The 22,431-nt window shown below is 42.3% G+C and overlaps 1 protein-coding gene across 1 annotated transcript; it reads left to right on the top strand.

The window, feature by feature from the left end:
* Positions 1-22: 22 nt before the first annotated feature.
* Positions 23-20,642, top strand: LOC139173881 (collagen alpha-1(IX) chain-like). Its single transcript, XM_070763797.1, has 6 exons — positions 23-46; positions 3,803-3,949; positions 7,066-7,120; positions 12,291-12,479; positions 16,710-16,787; positions 19,539-20,642. The coding sequence occupies exons 1-6, from the start codon at positions 23-25 to the stop codon at positions 19,721-19,723; spliced, it is 678 nt and encodes a 225-aa protein (XP_070619898.1). The 3' UTR covers positions 19,724-20,642.
* The last annotated feature ends 1,789 nt before the right edge of the window (positions 20,643-22,431 follow it).

The raw sequence follows: 22,431 nt of genomic DNA, 5'->3' as shown, positions 1-22,431 counted from the left end.
TCCTGTAAAAATAAATGCATGAATGAGGTTAGTAGTCAAGGCCAAGGTAATTGCTGTATTCTCCGGTGCTAGTTCCACATGTCTTTTATAAGACCCCCTTCTGAATATGATCAGCTCTGAACTTCTATTCATCAATAGAATCATCAAGCTGTCCTGCTTGAGGATTCTGGGCCACAAAACCCACAGTCCCAGACAGGGCTAAGACTGGGGAAGACATGTACTAACTGCACTAGCTGTTTCTGATACAAAAACCTATCCAGAGAGAAAAACCCAGGCGAGTGAGAGGGGGGAACCTCCCACTCCTTTGACCGAAAGGTGGCTGCTGCTGTTACTGCTACCTGCTTTCTCTTCCTTCCCATGCTGAAGGGCTCCCCTCTCCTCTCGCTTGCTCGCTTTGTAGCTGGCGCCTTTCTTTCACTGTGGTGACTCCTCGGTTTGGCTGAAGCTGAGTTGATCCGGCCGACGCAAAGTGCCCCCTTTTGCCTTTCTGTGCCCAGATACTCCGGGAGGCAACCTCGTGCCAGGTGTATGAGAGGCAGCGCGAGAGAATCATCACAGTGAAGTAGTTTATTCCCTCTCTAAGTACTCAGAGAAAGGAAAACACTTCGTCCACTCTGGGCTGCCCAGAGCAAAGGGAGCATTTCTTTTCTCTGAGCACTGGCAGACGTTTATTCCCTCTCCAAGCGCCCAAAGAAAAGAAAATGTTTTGTTCACTCTGGACTGCCAAAGCCCCCTTAAGTGGCAACAAAAGGCTTATCTGGCAGCCCAGAAAAGCCCGAGATGGCCAGGATTAAAAAGGGAAATGGCAGGAAAGTGGCCAGGCCTTCATGTCACTGTCAAATTTCCTGGGAAATTTTTCCGGGCTTGGCTTCTTAAGTAGAAAATGGTTCGTAAGAAAAGGCAAAAAAATCTTGAACACCTGATTCTTATCTAGAAAAGTTCTTAAGAAGAGGCAGATATACCACTGTATTCTGTTGCAGAATTTGTGGTTATTGCTTTTCATCCTTTTTAAGCATCCCTCTAATAATCCTCCTTTCCTGTAATTATGATGATACCTGTATCTGTAGAAAGAATAATATGAAATTGATTATATGTAAAACTGCACATATATATGCCAACCTGACATCATTCATCTTGCTTTGTTAGGGTGATGCTGGTTTGCCAGGCCCTAAAGGATCTGTAAGTATGATGAACTGCAGGGTTACTGAAAATCCAAAACATAATAAATCAGCAGAAAGTGGCAATAAAAAAAGAAAAGAATAAAACACAGGGTAGTTGTTTGCCTTCACAAATATGTTAAAATATTCAGTTCCACAAGGAAAGAAGCTACGACGGAATGATCATCCATTTTCTACCTTTTAAAACTGTGGATTATTTTCTAGAGACATTTTTCAAAAGTAAGAAATGTAACTTTTTCTAATGTGCAGAATGGAGGAGAGATGAGCATCTAAGAATGAGGTTGGCAAGCAATAAAAGTAAATAAAAATCCTGGGAAATAAATGAAGGATTTAGAACTAAGTATTGGCAAAGCAATACCTGTGAAGTCAATTTCTATATAGGGTGCAAAGAGATCTACACACCTTCTAGAGCACACAGTATCACTGCTTTTAAGGCTTAAATCCTCTACATCCTTACCTGCTGTTCAGATTTCTACATAGCCATGTGTCCATTTGCATTGCAAATCACGATGCAGCATCTGATCTACCGGTACTTTAAATGTTATTCTAAAATTGTGGCTACCGGCACATAAAATGAACAAAGGAAAATATACAGATTGGAACCCAGTTTTTGGAGATGGTGAGATATATACTTTTTCTCAAGTTGGTTGCTGTTACTTATAGTGCCTTCCACTTTTGCAAATTATCAGTTCATTTCAATTTGTGGAAGATGCAAAATTAAACTCCCTGTTTACCTCCATAGTAAAATTCTGCTATAGAGCTTGTTGAATTAAACATGAAAAGATGCTCAAGGACTTTTTTTAGATAAACTCAAGGGGTTCCACAGTTCTTGCAATGTGTGGCAATACGTATCACTGGTGTCTGAAGTGGGAGCTGCATTGGTTAAGTCAGTGGCATTTGGACTGGAATATTATAGTTAATGACATTTAAACAAACTGGAATATGAAATATAGTTTAATCGCCCACCTCACCTGAAATCCATTAGACCTGGTTTCCCTGATGAGGACTAATGGAGAAATATTGTTGCATATTATAAAGTGTCATGTGTTATTACTTACATGAAGGGAAGAAAATTAGTGAAGGCAGCAAGAGAATGCCATTTGTTCATATATGATTAAGCAGATATGATGATCTGAATGGGGATCATGTGCCTTGGATGTTTTAGAAAGGGGAAAAAGGCTTTGCAATTTATTTCTGTGAATGACAGAGGGCTACAGTAACCATTCAAGCTGAATAGTGTTTGAGTACTAGAGGACTATATTGAATTTACAAAATACACAATATAATGATTTAGTGGAATTGAGTTATGTTTTGAAAAACAACACTCTCTTACCTACTGCAATTACTGCTCTCATTGAATATTCTCATCATATCAGTTCTCCCTATAATCATTCCAAGGGGTTTTCTTTCAATCTGTGCATATGAACCAATTCTTCTGTGTTGGTCTGTCTATTCTATTCTATTCTATTCTGTTCTATTCTATTCCTTTTCTTTTCTTTTCTCTTCTCCTCTCTTCTCTTCCTTTCCACCCTTCCCCTGCAACTTGCAAAAGTACCATACTAATTTTCTGTTTTCTCAAAAAGAGAAATTTAATATTTCTTTCCTCGAAAGTGATATTTATAGAACACAAAAGTGACAAGCTTAAACGTCCTTGTAGTATATAGCCTTCTGGTGGTTAAGCTGTTTTTAAATATTTAATATATTCATAGGATTTGTGCAAAGACAGGAGTTTGAAATTGCTTCGGGGATTCATATTGCTTAAATAATATTTTGCTACACAGATGCCTGTGGGAACAAGGGAAATCAAATGCTACTTGCTATGCGAAAGCTTCTTTTCTGGTTTAACAGAGGAACCCAGCCTCTATCAAATTTATTCATTTATTTATTTGTTAGTTAGTTAGTTAGTTAGTTAGTTAGTTAGTTAGTTAGTTAGTTAGTTTGTTTGTTTGATTTCTATGCCGCCCTTCTGCTGAGACTAATCATAATCATAGTCATAGTCATAGTCATAGTCATAGTCATAGTCATAGTCATAGTCATAGTCATAATCATAATGCAAAAGCTTCTTTTCTGGTTTAACAGAGGAACCCAGCCTCTATCAAATTTATTCATTTATTTGTTAGTTACGTAGTTAGTTTGTTTGTTTGATTTCTATGCCGCCCTTCTGCTGAGACTAATAATCATAATCATAATCACAATCATAATCATAATCCCTACTGAAATGTAAGGCACCACATCAGATTTCCAGGTTATTTCTCCCTCCTAGAACTTCTTTCTAGAATTTCAGATAAAAAATAAATATGAAATGTTATTGTGTCATAATAGCATCTTAGAAAAGGATATATAATCACTGATTAAATCCACTTGTCTGGGAATTAAACCTATGGATTCAGTGGAACTTATTGTGCCTTGCAGGAGATAAAAGAAGACAGCATTTGTTGTTTCTTTATTGAACAACCTTCTCATTTAGCAAGCTCACATTATCATTTGACAAGGTGTCAAGAAAGTTGACATAAATTCCATGAAAAAGGAACCAGATTTCTGGGGTGATAAACATTTAATTACGTAAAAAGTTGTTTTTACAAGAAACTACTCTGCCGTTTACTTCTTGCCCCCTTCTTTGTTAGGTTGGGAATCTTGGTGAACCTGGTTCACGTGGGCCAGAGGGAAACCGTGGCATGCCTGGCATAGAAGGATTTCGTGGGCCTCCGGGGCCCCGTGGTTTGCAAGGGGAACAAGGGTCTCCAGGGCTGCCTGGCAGTCAGGGGCCAGCGGTGAGTAACAGTTTCTTTTTATAATATGAGTGTTGGCCTGGCAAGTTGCAATTCCAGTATTAGAAGAATAGATGTGGGAAGAAGAATGTATTTCATACTCCTTCGCTTGCTAGCATGGCTATCCAGCTATGAATTCAGATTATTATTATTTTTTAATCATGATGCTTGATTGGTTTTCCATGGAGTAGTTTGAGTGAAACACTAGTGTGGTCCTAGCTGAAGCAGCATCTTACAAAACGCAAGAGGGATGAAGACCTCCTTTTTGTGCAAAACCTTAAAGGAGCACAGAGATTATTATTTCCAGAGGAATTCTGCATCCTGGGCAAAGGTTCCTCCACTTAATTGTACTGCCAACATACTGCCAATACATTTTGAAGAAAAAGTCTGAATTGAAATTATTGGCTGGGTCTCCAGATCACTGGTGAAATCTAAAAATTTTCCCTACCGGTTCTGTGAATGTGGTTTGGTGGGCATGGCATGGTGGTAATGTGACGGGGAAGGTGTGGCCAACTTGATGTTGCTCACTGTTAAAGCCAAGTGCTGCACATTCTCCCCTTCTGAAGCCCCCAATGTTTTTGAGTTTCCCTCCACCATGTGGCTTGACTGCTCAAGCAAACCTCAGAGCCTCACTCTCCATCCTGGAAGACCGCACATCCCACTGCCAATCCTCCGTACAAGCCACCCATCCAGTTCCTCCAAAGGCAGAGCCCTCCCTGCAGGGCGATCCAAAGAGGGGAGGCGAATGCCTTCCACTTGTACCTCCCGTGCCCGCTCTGTGGGGCTTGGGGCTCTGAAGCAGCCCACTGGCTTCCCACCCAACCACCTGCCTGCTCTCTTTGACCACCAGCACCACTCCAGGAATTCAGCTTGTGGATGCTGAATCCCCGGCACTCAGAGAGGAGGAGGCTCAGCTGCAGTGCTGCCTCCTGTTGGTGAAGAAGCAGAGCAAGAGCGGTGGAAGCTGCCATTGAGGTGGCAGTCCCTCATGCAGGGCAAGAGCCAGGCATAGCTGCACCACCATGAAGCTTTCCCTTTGGCCTGGATGGGGGTGCTTACTTGGGCTCTAGATCTTCATCTTCACCAGGTTGCCAGTAGTTGTTCAGCCGGCCAGAGTGGAATATGGTGCAGGTGGAAAAGCCAATGCGCCACCCCAGTCCCCTGGATGAGCAATTGCCGGGCCTCTCCAGCAACAGGTGCTCTGGGGTCACATTGCCTGCCTTTGCCGCCTCCATGCACTGCATGTGGAAGGGGCTGTCACAACTCTCCCTTCCCACCTGACTGCAGATGTTTGCCTGCCTGAAGCAATCTCCCAAATCCACCCTGTCACTTTTGTTTCACAGGGGGACAAGGAAGAAAGCAAACTGTAGGGGCTTGGCAGTGCTCTGGGATGGCAGATGAGACGTGGACATCACAGGGCTGCTGCATATACATACATGCATGCACCATGCTGATGCTGTTCACTTTCTTCCTTCTCCCTGTACAGCCCTGGGACATCTGCTTGCCGTCCTGGAGCATAGCCGCCACTGCCACCATCCCTCTCAGCCCCAGAGCAGCAGCGGGTGGCTGTTGGTGTAGATGCAGCTGCTGCTATAGGGCTGAGAGGGGAGGTGGTGGTGCTCCGAGACAGCAGGCAAATGTCTCAGGGCTGCTGCATATGCATACCGCAGCTGCATCTCCACCAGGACTGAACACCCGACCAACCAATTTTCTCGTCCGGGCTGGACACTGACTTTAGAATGCAAACAGGTGTGAGAGACCACTGGGAAGGCTGCTAACTCCTTTTCCTGTGGCCGACTGGCCCCAACATGCTTGCCTGCCTTACATGTGGCCTTCCGCTTGCCTCTCTTTGCAAACTGGCCATAGGGACACTGGGAAGGCTGCATGGAAGGCAGGTAAGCATGCATGTTGCAGGGACTGGTATGGTGCTGGTAGGCAGCTAGGTAGGCTGCGACTTCCCAGGCTTAACCTAGCAGGCAGATCAGAGCACCATGCTTCAGGCAGGGAAGCTGCAGAGCAGAGACCGGGCGGAGCAGAGCAAGCGAGGGGATTGGTTCAGGGACATAGCCAGCCAGCCATTGCTACTGGTTTGGCGAACCGGGCCACATGTCCGCTATTAGTTCTCCCAAACCAGTCCGAACCGGTAACATTTCACCCCTGCTCCACATGGATCTCAAGGCTCATAGATGACTTGTGTTTTCCACTAATCTTGAAGGTGACTCTCACCACCTCTCCAGGATAACCTGACCTGCTCCAGTTGTAGCCTCACTTGAGAGCCTATGTTTCTAATGGGTTCATTTTGAATCTATTAGTGTTCTGGGTCCTCTACAATTGAAAGTATCTAAGATGCCAGTCTTAATACTACTCTTTAAGCTGAGTTTACACATGGCGGCATAGAATTTTGGGAAACAATTGGAACTACTAATGAAATACATATTCAATAAACTTGTGTAGGCAGCAGCAAAGAGCAGGTAGAACTAAACAGGGCAGGCAACCCACTTTTGAGAATTAATTCTATATTGTGAGTAATACAATTCCTATTGAAAAGGTCCTACTTCACAGTCTGGGAAGTACACAGTCATTGCTCTTATTTTCATTGGAAAAAATAACCATTCCTCAAGCATTATGCTTTTCAGTTTTCAAATTGTCCCTTGCTGACGTTTATCCTTGAAGGTGCTTTTTTGGTAAACTGCACTTGGATTTGTGCGATAATGAACAATAGGCAAAGGGAGCAATAAGAACTGTCCAATTCTCATAGAGCCTGAATTGGAGTAGCAGAGTTTTCTACCCGGGTGATATGTCATTACTATGGGTTGTCCCTTCTTGTCTCTCATGCTCCACGTGCCCAGCTCCCATCTTCTTCTGGTTATCTCCTTTTTGAAGTAAGGTATTAGGAAGCAGCATAAAGGACTCACCAGCCTCTTATAGTTGAGACCTTAATGCATGTTGTGGCCTACATTCTTATTCTGGGCTTTCTGCTCCTTGTATTATTGGAATTGCTTCAAGCTGCAGGCTTGAAAATTTGCTTGCAGCTGCAGAATTGTTCTCTTTACTGTTCATATTCCCACCTATTCCATCCTCACAAAATTACTGTTATTTTAATGCTGTATTTCTTTCAGGGCAGAGAACCGACCGATTTGCATATTAAACAGGTTTGCATGAGAGTAATACAAGGTAAATAAAAGTACTCTTAATATATTTTTAAGGTTGCTCATGAGCATATTTTCATGTACATACTTAACGCTACAATATCAGGTGTGTATGTTTCATTTTGTCAGCTCTTGCATTTATTTTCACTCAGCATTGTCTCGTGCTAGGGTTTGAAATCCAGTGGGAGTTACTAGCTATAAGAGCTGAAGTGCAGGATCTGGATCAGGCGGGGATTGGCAGTAATTGGCAGCCAAAATTTTTACTGCCACACTGTGGGTGTAGCTTATTTTGTGGGTATGGCTTAATGGTCATGTGACCAGGTGGGAGTGGCTTGCCAGCCATGTGACCAGGTGGGAGTGGCTTGAACGATGATCATTGTTCAAGTGAAGTATTACATCCTCAACTTGCAACCTTACCAGTGTCGCTCGCTGGGGTGACAATTTGCTTCATGTTTCCCACGCTCTTCTTCCTGGGTTGCCCCCAGGCTGGGTAGATAGGCGAATGGGCGCTGTCAGAAGCATAAATGCTGCCAGCGCCACTTCCACCCATGCCTTCTGCTTGCACCTCAGGTGGGAGGTGGCTGCGGGTGGCTGGAGGGGAACCGGGCAGGAGAGAGGGAATCTCATCCAAGGCCAGGAAGGAGCAAAGAGGAAAAAAGCAAGGAGTGCAGATGCAGCAGCAGCAGGAGGGGAAAAAAGGACAGCCGAGCCGAGACTAGTAATCCAGGAAGTGACAGCTGGAGCTGCGCACACATCTTCATTTCTGCCGGTAGAACGGCATTCCACCCCGTCCTGCCTGCTGCCCACCCCTGGGGTTGCTGCTCCCACCACTACCGTTGCGCTGGGCATGCAACTCCGTATCTCCAGTGTGTACACGAACATCCGAGCAAGATTTTGGTTCTGCGCATGTTCTACGCACGCAGCTTTGCATCTCCAGTGTGTACGCACGCACATCTGTGAAGGGCTACCAAAATTTTTACTACCACACTGTGGACGTGGCTTGTGCATTTTCTTTCAATATCTTTCATTGCAAATTGGGTGCTCTGGGGTGGAGCTCCATTTTCGCTACCCCACTGTGTTCCCACCTATCCGGGTAGTAGCCATCCCTGGGATACGCGCATCCACTGAAGCAAAAATGGCAGAAATCTCTCTTGTGCACGTGTCCCCTCATAAGAATTTGCTTCCTGGGCATGCCCAGAAGCAAAATCTCACTCAGACGTGCACACGTGCACGCCAGAGACACAGAGCTGCGTGCACAGTTCAGTTTTCACTACTGGTACGATAGCGTCAACCATACCGGTAGGAACCCACTACTGATATGGATTTGCAAACTCAGATTCAAGGCCTCTTACTCTATCATGATTCAAGTCACACAACCTAAGATATTTCACAGGGCTATCTATTATGTAGATAAAGCAGCAAGGTATATTTTACCCTACCAGGGGTAGAGATCCCAAGAATAAGGCAGGAAGTACATATCGTAATAAATGAAATGAATTCCAAACTCAGCTAATCCATGGAGGGAGCACTTATTTAATAATAATAATAATAATAATAATAATAATAATAATAATAATAATAATAATAGTAATTTAATAATAATTTATTAGATTTGTATGCCACCCCTCTCCGAAGACTTGGGGCGGCTCACAACAATAATAATAACAGTATACAATGTAACAAATCTAACAAAATTATTTATTAGGCATTTTGACATTTTGTAATAATTGCAAGCTTTTTAATTTTCCAGAATGCCTTTTTAGGTACGTTCTTTCATGCTCATGGAAAATCAGGACTCAGAGAAAGAGTATTTTTAAAAAATAATAATAATAAGAGTGACTGATTTATAACAATGCCAGTACAAAGTTTCAATTTGAGATGGAATGTGAACGAGCTTTTTAGATGTCATGAAGTCTAGTTCATGCTACCAGCACATTCAGCATATGTTTTTCTAAATTTGTTGGGAAGATAAAAAAATAAATGAGAATTTCTTTAAAAAGAAAATCCTAAATGCAGCCTTCTCTATGTACATCTCTTGTAACACCTTGAACCTTACTTTGGTGAGGGTGCAGAAAGAAAGTGATCAAGACACTAAACTATTTACACAATTGAAGATAATTTTGGCATCAGAATTACAAATTTTAAAGAGCTGTAGTTTTAAAAAAGGGGTCGATCATAGCAATTCATTTCTTAAGAGATAATTAAACTCTTCTCCAAGAAACCCATATCTAAACTTCTAGATTGTTCTCTCTCTCCCTCTCCCTCCCTCCATTCCCCTCCCTCTGTCTCTCTGTCTCTTTGTCTCTGTCTCTCTCTCTTACACACATAGATATTCTCTGTGGAAATTTTCTTCACGGAAAATAGGTTTTGTGATTGTTTTTTTAAAAAAACTAATAGGATTATATTTGGAACTGCTAAATAAATCATTCGTTCTTGCTATGGTGGGTGTTAGATCACTGAAAAAAAGGATGTGACATATACATTGCATTCAAATGTTTGCAAATTCAACCCCTAAATCTCTAGGGAGGCTAAGAAAAACTCTAATCTGAGACTAGCAGTCAAACCTAGAGAGATGAGTTACCTGTTTCTCAGGATGTTTTCTAGGTTTGCAAGAGAAATTCATCATTTCAACCTTAGGACCTTAGCATAGGGCTGAGATGTTGAACCTATGGCACGTGCGCCCATTCTTCTTCTGGGTTTCTGGCATGCATGCACACATGATCAACTGGCCTTTGCAGGTGCGGAAGAGCTGGTTTTCTGTTTTCTGTTGTGAGCATGTATATCAGCATGCGCATCAGTAACTAGAAGACTTGCTGGCTGGCATGCGCACACCAGAAACCGAAAGTTCATTTTCCAGCACGCGCATATCCCCTGGGAAGCTCCTCTTCCTAGTCATGGTCCAGACAAGTGTGTGCATGCATGCAAAGTACACAAGTGTGCACACGAACGCTTTGTCATCCCTGGCATAGGGCAGTGATGGCGAACCTATGACAGGGGTGCCACAGGTGGCACATGGAGCCATATCTGCTGGCACATGAACCGTTGCCCTAGCTCAGCTCCAACATGCATGTGTGTGCCAGCCAGCTGATTTTTGGCTTGCATAGAGGTTCTAGGAGGGCATTTTTGGCTTCCAGAGAGCCTCCAGGGGGATGGGGGAGGGCATTTTTATCCTCCATCAGTTCCAGGGAAGCCTTTGGAGCCTGGGGAGGGCGAAACTTGAGCCGACTGGACCCACCAGAAGTTGGGAAATAGGCTGTTTCCGGCCTCCAGAGGTCCTCCAGGGGGTGGGGGAAGCTGTTTTTGCCCTCCCAGTGCATCGACATGGGTGTGGGCACTCATGCAGGCACGATAGCATACGTGCAGTGATGGGCTACCAACATTTTTACTACCACACTGTGGGCGTGGCTTATACCGAGAGCCCAGAAGGCACCGGCACATCACTTCCACTGCTTGCATGCTCTTTTGGCACCGGAGGGAAAAAAGGTTCAACAAAACTGGCATAGGGTATAAGGTTATTCGAATAAACAGGAATGTGTGTTAAATAAAAGATCTTCCTTTTTTTAGTTCTACTGATATTACTCATCTATACGCACTAATCATAAATAATGTTAGCTTATTGCTTTTACCTAGTGTTGCATTTTATGGAGTTCCTTTTGCAAAAACATAGGTAAAAGTTTCAAATGTTTGTGTCAAGTACAGCAATTCAGAGAAATTGGAGGGCTCGGCTCCAGAACAAAGCAATCTTTTACTGATTGTATAGATAATGAGCAGATAATAAGAACTCTGCTCCTTCGTTTATTAATACACATAAATATGTTACCAACATCGATTTGATTCTTGCTTTGTGCATTATTATACTTGTGGTTTGGGATTTTTATTGTGGAAATATAGCTTGCCAGGGGCTGCTATTGAGATCTGCTGGGACGTTACAGTGTTGTATTTCTAAAGTTTAAGAGGCTTTATTGCTCTTTGTGATTTAATTTGAAGCCTTCTCGGTGCAACTATTTTTTAAATTGCCCAACAGAGGACTGCATTCATTTTCTGTTTCAATATGTCTTTTCTACCGAGATAAATGTTTCCTTCTCCCTTGTCAGTATCAATTATTCTAAAATGTAAAGGCTGCAGCTCGCGGGCTAGAGCGCCTATTTCCATGCAAAAGATCCTAGACTTTCAATCACTGCCATTGCCAAATAGGCTACAAGCCCTGTTCTCTCGTGCAGGTGGAAGCATTCTCTCTCTCTCTCTCTCTCTTCCTTCCTCTCTCCCTCTCCCTCTCTCTCTCCCTCTCCCATTCTGATTTCAGCAAGAATTAATGAGGCAAGTTTTATTATTGTGACTGAAAGGAAATCTATTTACCAGAAATAGATCAAAGAGATCGCAAAGCCTAGTGCCCAGCAAACAATTTCTAACCAGGAAGTGCTCCATTCCTGGGAAGAAAGACAATAGGAAGTGACTTCAGATTAGCAATCTGTCAATTAGAATGACAGACAAAGAAGGAATGCGGAGCAAAATTTTACCTACTGCCTAGTACAGTGATGGTGAACCTATGACACCGGTGCCACAGGTGTGACCAGATTTTAGCATTGGTAAAGAGGGACACCATCCATAATTCAATGCCTGGGAGGGCAAAATCAGCTTCCCTTGCTCCCAGAGGCCCTCTGGAGATCAGAAACGGTCTCTTTCCCAATTTATGGTGGGTTCAGTTGGCTCATGTTTCACCTTCCCCAGACTCCAAAAGCTTCCCTGGAGGGTAAAAATGGCCTCCTCCATCTCTCTGGAGGCTCTCTGGAGGCCAAAAACACCATCCCAGAGCCTTTGTGCAAGCCAAAATTCAGCTGGCCGGAGCAGAAGTAGGGCAACAGCTTGCCTGCCAGTAGGTATGGCTCTGCGTGCCACCTATGTCACCCATGCCATAGATTTGCCATCACTGTACTAGGCTGTTCAGGTTTTTTCATTTCTTTTTCTTCTCTTTTTGTGAGGAGAGGGAGGACTTTGGTTTTTATTTTGCCACAACACTTGCCGTGATTCACATTAGGACTGTAAATGATTGACATTGTTTGCTTCATGAATCACAAAAAGAAGATAGGTTTGTAGCTTGTCTGCAAAAGGCTTAAGAGAGAAGGCAGAAGAGAGAAGGTGATGGTGTGGAAATGGTCTGCATGGACTTCAACAGTTCATTTCTTTTCATTGAGCAGAACAACTGGCGCAGATGGCTGCTAGTCTTCGGAGGCCTGAATTTGGGGCGCCTGGCATCCCAGGCCCCCCTGGCCCCCCTGGTTCCCCTGGACTTCCAGGAGACAGTGGCTTTCCAGGACAGGCTGGATCCCGTGGAATGCCTGGTCCCAAAGGCCCTCCTGGGGACATTGGACCGAAAGGTCCCAAAGGTGAGAAACTTAGAATATTGCTTTGTGCATCAGATATGTTGTTGTTGTTATAACTATAACTTTTTAATTATATTTTACGGAATCCAATCAGAAGTGGGCTCCTACCCATGTGGTAGTGGCTCGCCGATTTCACAATTTGCGTGTGATGACTCTGGTGCTATTTTTGCTAGTACGTGCATGGCACCATCTTTTCCCCCCTAAGTTATGGTGGGTTTTTTGCTCTCTGAGCACACGCAGAAGGAAAATCGTCCCTCTGCAAATGCACGAAACTTCACAATGCACATGCAGTGCACCGATAAGAGGAACCCGCCCCTGAATCCAATTATTTGATTCTCCACGAAATGCACAGACCTAGATTCATTCATTTTTCTGGGTTTTAAAAAAAAAGAATATTTGTTCCAATAAAATAGGGCTTAAGGCTGAAATAATTAAATAAATAATTTAAAAATAACCTATTAGATTTGTATGCCGCCCCTCTCCGAAGACTCGGAGCGGCTCACAATAGTAATAAACAATGTAGAAACCCAATACTTAAAAAACATCTAAAACCCATATCATTAAAAAACATACAACTCAGTCACACCATTCATAAACCATAATAGCCTGGGGATCTCACACTTACTCCATGCCTGGCGACATAGATGGGTCTTCAATAACTTATGAAAGGCAAGGATGGTGGGGGTGATTCTAATCTCCGGGAGGTGTTGATTCCAGAGGGTTGGGGTTGCCACAGAGAAGGCTCTTCCCGCCAGACGACATTGTTTAGTCAATGGGACCCGGAGAAGGCCAACTCTCCGAGTCTCTGGAGTCTCCGGAGAGGGGTGGCATCCAAATCTAATTATTATTATTATTATTAATAATAATAATAATAATAACAACGACAACAACAACAACAACAATAATAATAATAACTCTGTGGGATCTTATCGGCTGCTGGGATTCGTGCGGCAGAAGACGGTCCCGAAAGTATTCTGGTCCGATGCCATGTAGGGCTTTATAGGTCATTACCAACACTTTGAATTGTGACCGGAAACTAATTGGCAGCCAATGCAGGCCACGGAGTGTTGACGAGATGTGGGCGAATCTAGGAAGCCCCACAATTGCTCTCGTGGCTGCGTTCTGCACGATCTGAAGTCTTCAGAAATAAGAGGTGCATTCTGAACTTGGATGATTTCTTCCAGATGTTTCATTGCCCAAGCTAGGTGACATCATCAACAAAACACCTGCAAGAAAACAACCAAGTTCAGAGAGCACCGAGGACCCTTTAAGGTTGTGTGTTGAACGACAATGATTGAAAGTTATGATGGGTTTGGAGAAAGTGCTTTTCAACCTGAACTCAGATATGACTACCTATCAAAAAACTTAAGAAACAATTTACTCATCCAGCACATTTCATACATCAATCTGTCATACCAATCATTCAATCAATGGCAGGGGCTGGAGAAAGATGATCAATTCAACAGCCCCAGGCCTGTCAGCACAAATGTGTTTTCCAGTTCTTCTGAAAGGACAGGAGAGTAGGAACCATGTGGATCTCCAAGGGGGAATTGATTCCAGAGGGCGGGGCAACCACAGAGAAGGCCCTTCCCCTAGAGCCCACCAACCAGCACTGCTTGGCTGACGGGACCTGAAGAAGGTCAATTCTGTGGGCCATAACTAGCCACTGGGATATGTGGTCACATGATTGCAATTTAGGTGCTTGGCAGCTGGATTGGATTTACACTAATTTTCTGAGGTTAGTTGGGGGAAAGATTAGAAGTAATATGAGAAAATATTATTTTACTGAAAGAGTAGTAGATGCTTGGAACAAACTTCCAGCAGACGTGGTCGGTAAATCCACAGTAACTGAATTTAAACATGCCTGGGATAAACATATAACCATCCTAAGATAAAATACAAGAAATAGATTAGATGGAGCATGAGGTCTTTTTCTGCCGTCAATCTTCTTTGTTTCTATGTTTCTAAGGATATTTGACTGCAAGGGTATAAAACCGATGCCTGCAATGGATGCAAATAATTCCTGATGATCTACTCAGGGTAGATGTTCATCGGGTCTGGTGATTCTCAGCCTGCTTAGGATGCAACTTTGTATTTTATCCCCTAAGTAAAATTGGTCATGCTATTATAAAGATATCCAAAGGCACCATGCAATGGCATGAAAAATAGCATATGGCTTTTGAGTAAACCACAGTCCAGATTCAATATGAACATATGTCTTCTAGAGAAAACTAATTATGTGAAATAGTTCTCTTGCTCAAAGATCAGAGGTGGCTAAAAAGGAGAGTGAGGAAGTGAAAATTAGCGAAGCTTTAGACCAAAATAGCTTGCTGTCTGACAACTCTACAAGATAATTACACTGGCACACAGTAATTGGCACCTAAAAGCATGTTATACCTAAAAGAAGGAGAAGAATGGGAATGAGTGTGCAAAATAAAGTAATCTGGCATGATAACAGCAGCTAATTAACCTGCACAAAGGAAGAATGCAAAGTCTGCATTTTATATCTCACAGTTAACAAAAAAAAAAAAAAAAAAAAAACCAGGAAAAGGTGAGAAATGTAAAGCTTCTAGGAGAATGTGGCCTGCCAAGAGTGGTCCATAGATTATATAATAAAATCTATAATGTTTTAGCTGCATTCTTCCTAATGACAGTTCAGTCTGTATCTAGGCAATTCTCCAAAGCAAGCCAAGAGGAAGGAAATTCTAAAACAGGCAAAGAATTAAAGTCGCAGCCTCAGGAAGGATGCCGAAATCCCATTAGGACAGCCTCCATGCTGAATACTAGAAAAGGAAAGGGGGGGGGGAACCCCCATGTTTTTCTGTAATGTCTCCCACAGCTAAACAAAACTATTCTGATTTAATGAACCAAGTGGCCTTTTTGGTTGTCAGCATTGTAGGGAACTGAAGATCTGCAGTATCAGCTGTTTCAGAGTGAACTTACATTCCTCTGGTATTGCTTAACTATTCCGGATAAAAATCAAAACATCCTTTGTAAGGATCTTAATAGGATGTAAGGCATAGAAACCCCACATTTACTAATTACAATAAAACCTAGGCACTCTTAGAAATCATGAGATAGATAGAAAGAAGGGGCAGAGTTTAATGAAAAGGAAAACTGACTGCAATATATATATATATATATCTCATCACCGGCTCAAGGTTGACTCAGCCTTCCATCCTTCTGAGGTGGGTAAAATGAGGACCCAGATTGTGGGGGCAATAGGCTGGCTCTGTTAAAAAGTGCTAGTGCTAACATGTTGTAAGCCGCCCTGAGTCTAAGGAGAAGGGCGGCATAAAAATTGAATAAATAAATAAATAAATAAATAAAAAATATATCAAAGACTTGGAATTAAAAAATAGGCCTGTTTCAATTTACAGTATTCTTAAAACTCTCTGGTATTATTAAGATGGATAGAGGCAGCGGTGGGCTACGAGCCCGAACTCTAAATTGCACTTACCGCCGCGGCTCGTAAGTTCTTGTGGGTCCAGCGCGATTTTGCTTCCGCACCTGTGGAGGTAGGAAAACCGTGCACGGAGCCACAGGTGCGCTCGTGTTTTGGCATGCGTGGAAGCAAAAAAAATCTTGCTGAAACATGGGTGCACCTGCAGATCCATGCGCAATTTTGCTACCTCCCCAGTTGCGGAAGCAAAAATGCGCTGGCCCCACAAGAACTTACGAGCCACGGCAGTGAGCGCAATTTAGCGTTCTGGCTTGTAGCCCACCGCTGGCTAGAGGACTTCATTTGGCTATATAGATTAGCCAGTTTATTCTCTTCTAAGCTAAATTCAAGGTATTAGGACTTACTTTTAAAGCTGTAAATACAGTAGCTGAAAGTGGAAATATCTGAAGGTGCACTAACATTTAAGATCTGTTCTCAAGGCCTTTTCCAGGTGCCTTGACAAAAGCATCCATCATAAACATTTAAAAGCATCTTTGGAAGTAGGTGCCTTAATCTCTGGCCCAATTACCTCCTTAATCAAAACCACACAAAGACAAAGGAGACTTTATCAACAATGACACTTTATCCACAGACATTTTCTAGCCAAACAAGTCTTTTGAATTCATTTTAATAGTTTTAAGGTTGATTGTACCCCAACTAGAAATTTTAAACAAGGTAGCATGCAAATGTTTTAAAGAAGCAAAGGGGTAGGAAATATATATGTAATGTAAAATAAAGTGTGTAAAGTAAAATAAAAATGTGCTTTTTTTTAAAAAAAAAAAATATTTTAGGTGACATAGGTGAGAATGGAGAGAGAGGATTCCCAGGTCCAGGGCCCAAAGGCTTACAAGGAACAATAGGACTCCCTGGTAAGTATCGAAATTGGTATCTGGGTCATCCAGGAAATGAGCAAACTATTTCACATTAGAAACCGCATTTAACACAGTGCTAGAAATAAAGGCATCTGCTTTGAAGAATGACCGCTTCTCTCTCTCTCTACACACCCAAACACCCATTTTCTCATCTACTCTCAATTTTTGGCCTCCTAGAAAAGAAAAGTTGCCCTCCTAGAAAACAGAACATTACCGCTCTGTTGCTTCTGTCACAAAAGGTGACTTGACTTGATTGATATGCAATACCAAGCCATAACGGGGTTGTTTTGTATTAGCATGAGTTAACCTACACATTATGATTTAGGAATCTGTATGAGGTAGGCCATAATTTTTTAACAAACCTTGGTTGAAACCCCTTGGCTTAAATATTATGTGTCATCTCTGCCAATGTGTTCCTCTTTTAAAATAACCAGTTAGATCTAGATCATGGTTCTTGCAATATGTTACCATTTTTTCTCATGCTGCTTTTTACACTTTTTATCATGGTGGGCAAAAATGAGGATTTACGGTATAATAAAAAAAAATCAGCTTGAAAATCAAGAAGCCATAAAAGAAAAGTATTAAAATCAGTTTCAATTGTGTCAATAACTGCACAGTATGCAAAATTGCATGAGACAAGGACCAAGCATCTATTGAATAAATTAAAAATACAACTTAAGCTTCCACTTAAAATGAGTTGTGTGAGGTTTTGCAAATCCTTTAAATTGATTTTGGTGGCGCAGCATTTTGAAGTTCAGCTTTTGAATACTGCATTGGGGATATAGTGAGAATGAGGGGGAGGGAGGCAAAAGTCTTCATTGGTCATAACTGAAGCAAAAGTGCCCTCTAGTGGCCAGTAGAATACAAATAATTTGACATTGTTAACAAATAACTTTATGGTAACACTGATTACAAATAAATCTGCAGTAAAATACAAATAATTTGGCATTGTTAAGAAATAACCTTATGGTAACACTGATTACAGACACATCTGCAATTTATTACAAATAAATCTTACTTTGAACACAGAGAAAGCTTTATGTTTCCCTGCATTAAAAGTAAAATATGTTCTTTTGTTTTAATTTCCTACCACACATTCTCCTCCTTCTTTTCCCAGATTGCATTATATTTTCTGTGTCACTTTTCAACTTCTTGTCTGCCTTTGTCAGACTGATCATTCCAGGCACAATTGATCAATTATCAAAAGCGATTTATGGTGTCTCTTTGTGCCTTCAGGGAAAGAAGGATATCGAGATGAACTATTATTTGCTGTTTTTGATTGAATAAGCCTTTCTAGGAGCCTGGGGGGGGGGACGGAAACACGTCTTCTCCATCCCCCTGGAGGCTCTCCGGTGGCCAGAAATGGCCCTTTGCCAACTTGAAAGAAAGGTCCAAGAAAGGCCTGGATCTTGGGGAGTGAAAAAATGGCATTCCATTGCATGCCGGCAGTGGTGGTAGGGTCACACATGCATGCGGGGGGTGAACACATGGAATTATGGGTGTGGGCATGCACGTGTGACTCCCTGTGCCCCCCCCCTTTGGCACATGAATCAAAAAAGGTTCACCATCACTGGTCTATCACAAGCTTAAAAACTTTGAGATGCAATTCCCAGAATCTTAGTTGAAAAATTCTGGAAGTTGAAGCCCACACACCTTAAAGTTGCCAAGTTTGAAAAACATTGGTCTATAGCAGAGATGTCAAGCCTGCGTCATCATGGCAGCAACATGTGACGTATTGGGACTTTTCCCCCATTCACTAAACCAGGCATGGGTGTGGCCAGCGCCTGACGCATCTGGCCTGCGAGCTACAAATTTGACACTCCTAGACCATAGCAACAAGTATTTTGTGTTAAGACTTTGGAGATTCACTTTTCCAGAAGACATAGTTGTGTAGAAAGCCTCCACTAATACTTTGTATTCTGTCCGGCCTGTTCAATTATCAGAAATCTGACCCAATTAGACTCGGATTCAAAAAAAAGCATAAATCAAGTCTCTTTATCAAGTAAAAAGCTGCAATACAGAGACGAGTACAATTGAAGGTGAAGCTGGTAGCATTGCAGTCGATATCAGCAGAGTTCGGGATGCCAACCAAATATACAGTCATGGTATCTTTGCTTCACTTAATTACTCACTCACTCAGTTCAGAGAGAGTTTTTTTTCCATCTACAGTCAAAAGCAGGATTTCAAAATCCACGGAACTAGGAAAAGCTCTCAGCTCCATGTTTGGAAGATTGTTGTCCACACCCTTTTTCCCCATTAGCCTTTCTAAAATACTGCTAAGGAGTGGCCAAATGTCCCATAGAGATATTCATCTCCAAGGCCTTCTTCTATACAGATATTCATGTCTGGATTTTAACCTCCTGACCCTTGCTTCTAACAGGAGTTCCTGATCCCCAATAGCCTCATTGTCCTCTGATTCAGACCCTACCATAGCTGGGGGTTCTACTGTCTCTGATGGTCCCCCACGTTCCCCTGGTTCCATCTCCCATTCACTCTCACTCTCAGTCTCAGCTGGCAAGAACACTGGCCTAGGATATCCAGACAGACCCGGATCATCCTCCTCAAAATCCGTGACCAGCTGAGCTGGATGTGGACCACTCACAACACTTTGCATCTTCTACATAGGGTTAGATTAACAGGAGAGACCAAGGCTGATGCAATCATCCATGCAAATAAGACTTTTAAAACTACAACAATATGATAGTAGATGCTTTTTCTAAACTTATGGCCCGGTTTTTGTCTTTGCAGGAGAACCCGGCAAGGCGAGTTATGGCACTGATGGGCGAGATGGCGAGAGAGGCCCACCTGGAGTCGCTGGTTCCCCTGGTATCCCAGGTCCTCCTGGCCCTCCAGGTCCTCCTGGTTATTGTGAACAGTCAGCTTGTACCATGGAAGCTGGGTTACAAGGAGGGAAGAATGTGAAAGGCCCATGAAGAATGTAGCATGTTTGCACAAAATGACATGAAGCCATCTTTGATCTGCAGATATCGACCGACCACCAAGAGAAACAGTCTAGAAAAATCAGAGTGTAAAACATACAGCAAATCTTATCAAGATCCTTGACAGATCTAAATGTTCTGATTGTTCCCTCCATCTGTTTCCTAAAACCGCACAAGACAGTTAAATGTTTCAAAATGGTGCTTACAAAATGATGCCAAGTGTCTTTTCTTTTCTTTCTTGAATTATGATGAAGAGCAGCAGATGTTTCTTCAGCTGTTAGTTCTTTGGGGTTACTAAAATACTTACTTATAGAGTACATAAGAACCATCTCTTGTACAGTCTAATGCATTGGAATAGTAAGTTATCCCAATTTCTTTCCTTTCTCCCTAGGGCCAATTTTAGTGCTATAAATAGCCTGAGATTTAGATGTAGTCACCTTGTTTTTAAAAGTATTAATTTCTGAGGCCAGGTTTACCAGGAATAAGACAGGTGGAATAAACATACCAGTAGTTTTCTGCTCTGTTTGAAACATCTAGAATTTAAACCACTGCAAAAGGATTATTAATCTTTTGAGAACGGTTAAAATTTATAGCTGAGTTTATTTATTTATAAATACCTTATCTCTGATTGTGTACAAATGAAATAAATAACATTACTTAATCCTTTGCATTTTATAGAAGGTAAATGAGAGTAAAACAAAGAGCATTTTTAAAAAATTTCCCTTCTTGAAAAATATTGGAAGTAGTAAAAAAACAAAACAAGTATATAATATCCTCCAAAAATTGTAATGCATTTTGAGCATAGCTTTATTTTTTCACGAAACAGGCATCCCTTATAATTATACCTCTTGTATGAAACACATGATCTGTCATTTATAATTCAAAAATAAAAGTACCCTTTTAAAATAATAAATCCCACTTTTCTTCTTTCTTTTTGTCTAGTTTCTGTGCATTGAAAATGAACTACGTGGTTGTTTTCACCTGTGCCTCTTTGATAATTTATTCCAATGAATCCCTCAAGTTGGTATTGTCCAGGTTGTTCAAGCTAATTTCTTTGCTATGAATTGCTTTTTTTTTACAAGTAGCATCAAAATACAGTCATAGTAATTGGGCTGTTTCTTATAAATTCTTATAAATTCACAAAACTCTGTACAAATATTTGTTCGTGGCAAGTGCCAGCTACAGTGATTGATGACAGATAGAAAAATAACAGATAGATACAGATAGAATGTAGAAGATGGTTCTGATTTTTCCTGGCAGATATGGGGAAAACATTATGGATATACATACATACATATGTATCACATGTTTTTTGATGAAATTTTAAAATTAAGGGAGACTAGGATGGCACCATTACGGCCTTGTTCTGGCCTCATCAGCTAGCCACACCCTTACTGGGATTTGATCAGGCAGCTTCTGCCTTGTAAGGCAGAGAATTAACAGCTGAGCCACCATACCTGATCCCTTCAGGCTTCAGCTCTGTACCAGGGAGGGGCTATATGTTTTTTATGTTGGATCACCCTGGTATATTAAAGGAACGTCACAGCTCCTTTTTGCCTCTAGGCCCAACCCAGGGCCATTTCAAGGCAGTTAATTTATTCATAGCCGACAACTATATTCTGTATGTATCACATGTTTTTTGCTGAAATTTTAAAATTAAGGGAGACTAGGATGGCCGCTGGGTGAGATCATCCAAGGGCATGGGGTGAGTTACCATCAGTACGCTGACAACACTCAGCTGTACATCTCCACCCCATGTCCATTCAGCAAAGCAGTGGAAGTAATGTGCCGGTGTCTGGAGGCTGTCAGGGTCTAGATGGGTGCCAACAGGCTCAGACTCAATTCAGACAAGACGGAGTGGCTGTGGGTAGTGCCTCCCAAGGACACGTCCATCTGTCCGTCCATCACCCTGGGGGGGGATTAGTGACTCCCTCAGAGGTTTCGCAACTTGGGCATCCTCCTCAATCCACAGCTAACTTTAGAAAACCATTTTTCGACTGTGGCGAGGGGGGTGTTTGCCTAGGTTTTCCTGGTGCACCAGTTGCGGCCCTATTTGGACAGGGAGTCTGCTCTCGGTCACTCATGCCCTTATAACCTCCAGGTTCGACTACTGCGATGCTCTCTACATGGGGCTACCTTTGAAGAGTGTTTGGAAACGTCAATTCATCCAAAATGTAGCTGCGCGAGCAGTCTTGGGCCTTCCAAGAAATGCCCACATCTCGCCATCACTCGGTGGACTGCATTGGCTACCAATCCATTTCCGGGCACAATTCAAAGTGTTGGTTATGACCTATAAAGCCCTTCATGGCATAGGACCAGATTATCTCCAAGACTGCCTTCTGTCGCATTAATCCCAGTGACTGGTGAGTTCCCACAGAGTTCGCCTCCTTAGGCTCCCGTCGACCAAACAATGTCGGCTGGTGGGACCTAGGGGAAGAGCCTTCTCTGTGGGAGCCCCGACCCTCTGGAATCAGCTCCCCTCAGAGATTTGCATTGCCCCCCCCTTGCCTCTGAAAGAGCTGAAAAACACATCTTTGCCGCCAGGCTTGGGACTTTTAGACCTTCCCCCGATCAATGAATGTTTAAGTATGAGTGTTGAATGATTGGTTTGATAGGTTTTACTTTCTTTTAATTGAATATAATGGCTGTTTTTAATGTAATATTAATTGGATTTATATTATTGTTCTTTTTTTGTATATGCT

The sequence above is a fragment of the Erythrolamprus reginae genome, chromosome 1 (genome assembly GCF_031021105.1).
Source record: "Erythrolamprus reginae isolate rEryReg1 chromosome 1, rEryReg1.hap1, whole genome shotgun sequence".
NCBI classification, from domain to species: Eukaryota; Metazoa; Chordata; class Lepidosauria; order Squamata; family Dipsadidae; genus Erythrolamprus; species Erythrolamprus reginae.
The sequence above is the reverse complement of the archived record's forward strand: the minus strand, read 5'-3'. Positions and strand labels throughout refer to the sequence as shown.

Coding starts and splice junctions, on each gene's coding strand:
- LOC139173881 (XM_070763797.1), top strand. CDS start 23: ATGAGGTTAGTAGTCAAGGCCAAG. Junction 47..3,802: donor GGTTAGTAGTCAAGGCCAAG/GTAATTGCTGTA, acceptor CTTCTTTGTTAG/GTTGGGAATCTTGGTGAACC. Junction 7,121..12,290: donor TTGCATGAGAGTAATACAAG/GTAAATAAAAGT, acceptor TTCATTGAGCAG/AACAACTGGCGCAGATGGCT.